The 6403-nt window shown below is 40.2% G+C and overlaps 1 protein-coding gene across 1 annotated transcript in view; it reads left to right on the top strand.

The window, feature by feature from the left end:
- nwd2 (NACHT and WD repeat domain containing 2) overlaps positions 1 to 6403 on the top strand; it is a gene marked incomplete at both ends in the record, with an annotated part of 78057 nt that overhangs the window by 63509 nt on the left and 8145 nt on the right. Inside the window, 2 exons of the mRNA XM_081389481.1 lie at positions 3351 to 3940; positions 5536 to 6396. Of these exons, the coding sequence (XP_081245607.1) occupies positions 3351 to 3940; positions 5536 to 6396 (1451 nt within the window). The remainder of the gene's footprint in view (positions 1 to 3350; positions 3941 to 5535; positions 6397 to 6403) is intronic.

Here is a 6403-nt window from a genome sequence, read left to right on the forward strand (position 1 = left end):
CAAACGAAATTTTTCCGTAAAAGTCTAGTAGACCAACATACCATAAAAATGTCTTCATCCTCTGTGCCACGGTTCAGGTAGTTATTTAGGAAAAACTGCATTTTTTGGGGTTTGGGGGGGCCCAGCGCGGGGGGGGAGTGGCCCCCGGGGACCAAACGAAATTTTTCCGTAGAAGTCTAGTGGGGCTACATGCCCACCAAATTTCATGTTCCCCGGTGCTTCGGTGTTCGAGCTCTTCACTCGTCTATGTGAGCTAAAGTGTGGATCATTTATCATTTCTTTGGCACAAAATTCATTCAACGACTACATCTTTCAAATGACATTAGTTCTTTTCATCTTCTTTTATACTTTCTGAATGAGAATTATTGCCAGTGTTTTGGTGGAACGAGCTTACTTTGAGACATATATGAAGTGTTTTGTTGGGCTGAGTGAGTTTTGGAGGTGAGATTAACTGTTTGGCCGAAATTCATTTTGGTAATGCAGACTGTATGAAGAGTTTTGAAAAAGTGGCTTCAGTATTGACCGATGCTTGTTAGCAATTAAAAAAAAATGCAAATATGAAACTAAAACTGCTAGTAGGTGGTGGCAAATGTTACTATAATGAGTTAATCATTAAGTCACTCACCGATCGTTCATCTTTAGAACACGAATGAAGATGTTTTTGATGAAATCTGAAAGCTTTCTGTCCCCCCATTGACAGTCTACGCAACTACCATTTGACGTTTCAAAATGTTCACAAAGAGATCATAAAACGAATCCATATGAATTGAGCGGTTTAGTCCAAATTTTCTGAAGAGACACGATCACTTTATATGATCACCAGATTGAATTTAGGCTTTTATTCACATATAAACATTCATCAACTCACATCAGTTGTGGTAAATGGAGACTTAAGCATGTTTGCTTAACTTGCGAGAACCAATGAGGTTCATTCTCGTTACGCAGCACGTTTGGCCTTCCGCAGGAACCAATGAGGCTTGTTCTCACTCGTTAATCAGGTTCGGTTGTGCTTCTGTTTATGTTCGCTGATGAATGTTTATATGTGAATAAAAGCCTAAATTCAATCCTTTCATCATATAAAGTGATTGTGTCTCCTCATAAAATTAACAATCTCTTAATGAACTTTGAAGCGTCAAAGTGGTCGTTGCATAGACTGTCAACAGAGGAACAGAAAGCTCATGGGAAACCCTACGAAATGGGGACTAAATATCCCAACAAGGACAGCAATGCCAGAAATGTTTGACCTTGTGTGAACTTGTTTTTGTCCCCACTAGGAAAACAGCTTAAAAATGATACTTAATTTTGTTTAAGGTTAGTGGATAGAATGTATAGTTTGTACAGTATAAAAATCATTACATCTTTGGAAAGTCCCCATAAAACATGAAAACCCAACTCGTGTGTGTGTGTGTGTGTGTGTGTGTGTGTGTGTGTGTGTGTGTGTGTGTGTGTGTGTGTGTGTGTGTGATTTGTGTACTAGCAAGCAATTTCCACGCACCAGCCAGCCACATCAAGTAAATCTGAGAGTCTTAAAAGGCACAATTTTGCTCTGAAAGCTTCAATTGTGCTTGATGCTTAACATTTAGGTTGTTTGTCTGTAGAATTACATGTATAATTAAAAAGGATGAATCATGCAACAGAGTCGTAGTTTAAAGCTTTGTGGTTTCAGGGAGAGGTCGCATTCAAAGCTCACAATGAATGTAAATGTTATTTTTATCCCGCTCTTGAAAGTCATTGTGACTAAATTAAAATTCGCCTGCATTAGCCAGCATAAGAGGAGATCTAATCAGGCTAACTTGATTCATCCAGGTTAATCCAATATTCAGTGATACAGTTAAGTCTCATCACCATACCCCACATTAGAGACAGTGGGTCGGCACTGGAGAAAGAGCAGATTTACTGCTCACTCTTTTATGTCATCCTGGGAGCATGGACTTATAATTCAATCACTGATACAGTTAAGTCTTCATCTCAACATGCAGTAGATATGAAACAACCACATTCAGAGGCTCCCCTATGCGAGGCATTTTTTCTTACGCGAAGAATAATTAGTTCTTAGTCGCAGTCTCGCAGAGGTTCCTTTCATTAAAACTGAGGTGTTCTGTCTGACTTCAGAGCATCAGTGAGTCTTTCCCTGAACTGCTTGTGTTCCCTCTCTGATGTCTGATGAATGTGGCATCTTGTAGGTCTTGCAGGTTTGCAAAACTCTCCCACTGTTTTCACCATAAAAAAAATGGTGTTCTCTGAGAACAAACATAAAAGACAGTAATGTTGGTCTGAGATCAGATTTCCACTGTCTCCTCTTGATCAGTTTATTTTGTAACACTAGACATCACATGTAATGATAAAATATCAAGTTTGAGGTAATTTGATCTAATATGTATTACATTTATTACAATAAATGTATAAATAATAACATATTTTAGACAGAAGCTTTCAACTAACTGTTGAATAAGTGCACTGCTTAGCATTGGAGAAAAATACAGAATGTCTGTCTGAACTGTAACAACACTATTTTCCATAAATGAGGGGAATGAACTTCTGCTGAGTGGATTCACATTGACTGCTCCATTTACTATGGCGATTCAAAAGTGAAGAACATTATAAATACACCACATTCTACAGAATGATATTTTTATAAAATACTTAGAGGTTATGGAATGCCAGAAGTGATACAATTGGTGCACTTTGCTTTAGTACTTATTTTGAATAAATACTGTATGTACTTGAATGGAACTAATATACATTTAAATCAAAAGTATTTGCATATGGTGACCAGATTTTTTCTAGAAGCACTTTGTGTTTATAAAATAATGATATTGACTTATCAGTACTGCCCTTATATGTACAGGTGCTACATTGCTGTAGTAGGCCTTTTACACACACTTACCATGATTTTAATCATTTTTAATTATTTAATTATTATTTTTATTACTAATATCAGAGTTTGAGGAACTCTTTCCTGGGGAATTTGCAGTCGTTTACTTGACGACTTAGCATCCCCCTCTCTTCTCGTTTACAAAACAAGCTGCGAGTATGCGATACTAAGCTTATGAGGTTGGCAGGCTATCACTGGAATGCTGCCTTTGGAGGTCTTTGATAAAACCAGGCAAGGCTGGATTAAGAGATCATATCACTGTTTTTGAGACGGATCTAATCATTTGCTAAAGACTAGCAAACGTGGGGGAGGTGCTCACATCATGACATCAAATTAAGTGTGTTTTCTGAAAGTGCCATGGAGGTGTTTTGGGAGTAAATAGTGGCAGAGATGAAAACCATGAGTGAAATTAAAACATTCTGTCATGCAGAACTAGGTAATTATTATGCTCTCTCTGTTTTCTCCTGTCTTTTAGCATTAGAGGATGAACTGGACTTCGCATTAGGCAAGCAGACCCCTGCCTTCCTCAAGAAATGTGTATGTTACATCCGGAAGATATCCAACTTTGACCGTTTCGCTAAACTCCCTGAGATGGCACGCTACATGGACATCGTTGTGAGCGATGACCGTGTCATGAGAAACCAAGAAGCCTACGAGCGTCTTCTGAAGGTCAGAGACGAGTTCGTTCCGATGGTGGTGGCAGCATCCAATCTTCGAGTCTACTCATCGGTCACTCACTGTGACATGAAACTTGGCTACTCGCAGGAAGTAGAGAGCCACTACGTCGAAGGTCTGTGTAAACAGTTTTATGAAGACATGGTGGATATCATCCAGGCCACGGTCCAACAGAACTTTGACACAGAGACAGATACACTCTATGACGAAACCATACAACACCTGTCGCTGTGCAAGACATTTTCATCTTTTTATGTGTACAAGAGTGAAGCCTTGGACATAATCCAGGAGTACCTGTACCCCTCTAAAGGTGGTCGAATAACTCCCCTAGTGGTGTATGGAGGACCCTGCACTGGAAAGACCTTGTTACTTGCTGAAGTGGCAAAACAGGTGAAAAGCATGTATAGTATGCATGTATGTGTGTGTGGTGCGGGGTTGGGGCTGGGGGGGTTGTAGAGGTAGAAAGCAAGTGTGAACATACTGACCTGCTTTTTAAGGCCATCTGGATGCCGGCACATGTTAGATTAATGCTGCGGGATGCCTGTATTTTGCCTAAAGCTGTACTTTGCTTCTTCTGACTTAATATCTGATGTCATGGCATGAGATTCAAATTAACATTAAGGCATTTTGGGCTACTGTTTGCCAACCGTCAAGAATTTTTTTTGCATCTCACAGTAATCCAAATACAGATCATTGCATTTACAAGCTTAAAAAAATCGCTGACATAATTTAATTGATAATAATAATTTGATATAATTATTCCTATCTGTCAGCTTCAGCCAATATTTAGCGCTTATGGAGATCAGTTGTGTATGTGTATGTTATGTGTTGATGGTCAGAGTCGACTGTGTTGATAAGTTTGGGGGCGAGGAACAAAGGAGGAAGGGTAGTGTTGACATTTCCCATCACCCATGGCAACCCGTCATAGACCTCAGCCTCTAATGTTAGTTCACAGATGATGAGCCTGGGGACCTTGACTAACTCCCTCGTCCTTGCTGATGTTCTCTCTCTCTTACTGTCCTTCTATGTAACATACACACTACAGAGACACAAACACTCTAAAATATTTATATATGAAATGCATTTTACATGGCCACACATTGCATGCACTTTTTATAATCAATTACTTACTCCTAGCATGATCTCATGTTTGGTACAGCTAGCACGTTTTACACTTCCCATGTCAGTGCAGTACTGTACTAAGAATCATGCAGCCAATATGAGCACAGTGATGCAGTCAAGCAGCAATCTGAGCACACACACACACACCCCTTGGCTAATCACACAAATGCACAGTCCTCTTGAAAATGAGGGCTTTGGAAAAGCGTATTATCATTAATTGTCAGCCTCTCCAGACAGAGATAAATAATATTTCATGTTTCCCAGAATCACAGCTGGGGGCACCCTTTAACCACATCCAAGAAAGAGGTATTGTGCTAAGGATGAGGGAACAATTCAGACTGATTTAGAAAATCCTTGGCACAAGAAATCCAGTGCTGACTCTATTGCTGTTGAGCACATTCGATTATTTGCTATACAGTCATTCATCTTGGTTTTCCTTCCTCACAATCTGAGTTGTTAAGGTTAGTGTACAGTGGATCTACTAAATAATGGATGGACTAGTGTCACTCGAGTTTTGTTTGCTAAAGTCATACTTATAGGTCACAGCAGTTCCTGGATTTTTAACCAGCAGTTCCTGGATTTTTTTTTTTTATAAGAACAGGACATAGGATCCTGTTAAACATTAAATAATAATGTAAACAGTAGCTGTTTTTTATGTAGATCATATCTAATTTCAAATGGCCAAGCTAATATAATCAGGTTACAAAATGATCAGTTTTGCACAAAATAACATCTTGATCTTTTCCTAATTGTATCCTACAGGTAATTGTAAATATTATATGACTTAACATACTGGAGAATATTCACTGAACTGTACATGTATGCTGTATTTCTGAGCTTCTGTTTCATTTTCATTTGTTTAGGCCTATTCTTGGCTACAGAAAGAGATGGGACCAGAAACAGACCCAGTGGTCATTGTCAGATTCATCGGCTCCACTGACTTCTCTGCTGACCTCCGCACCCTGCTACAAAGTATCTGCGAGCAGATTGCCATCAACTATCGGTGCCTGATCCATTTCTTGCCAAACAAGATCCAGGAGATGAGGGAACTGCTGGTGAATTTGCTCGGGGAGTCATCATTCCACCGACCTCTTGTCATCATTCTGGATGCCTTGGAGCAGTTGTCAGATGTTGACGAGGCCCGAAAGCTGTGGTGGCTGCCTGTCCACCTACCACGTACAGTCCGAATTGTAGTGTCCACCCTGCCCAACAAGCATGGGATACTGCAGAAACTACGTTGCCTGATACATAATGAGGATGGTTATGTTGAACTGATGCAAAGAGATCGCAAAGCTTGCAGTCAGACACTTAAACAGCAGCTTCTGAGTGTCAAAAGGAAGGTGACCTCTGGCCAACAGATATATGTGAATGAGGCAATGGCTAAATGTACACTGCCCATGTTTGTCAATCTCATCTACCGAGAGGTAGTTCACTGGCGGTCGCACAAGGATGTGGATGACAAATCGTTGTGTTCCACAGTGCACGAAAGCATTGAGCAGCTTTTCTACTCTATCGAAAACAAGCTTGGCTCACGCTTTGTCTTTCGGGCACTGGGCTACATCACGATGGCACGGGCAGGCCTGACAGAGCTGGAGCTAGAGGATATTTTATCTTTGGACAACAGTGTCCTTGGGGACATCATGGTGAGCTCTAATCTTAAAAGCCCGCTGCGTATTTCTTACGATTTCATAGCCCGGCTAAAAGAAGAACTTGAAGGTTATTTAGTGGAGC

The sequence above is a fragment of the Scardinius erythrophthalmus genome (genome assembly GCF_964197995.2).
Source record: "Scardinius erythrophthalmus genome assembly, chromosome: 2".
NCBI classification, from domain to species: Eukaryota; Metazoa; Chordata; class Actinopteri; order Cypriniformes; family Leuciscidae; genus Scardinius; species Scardinius erythrophthalmus.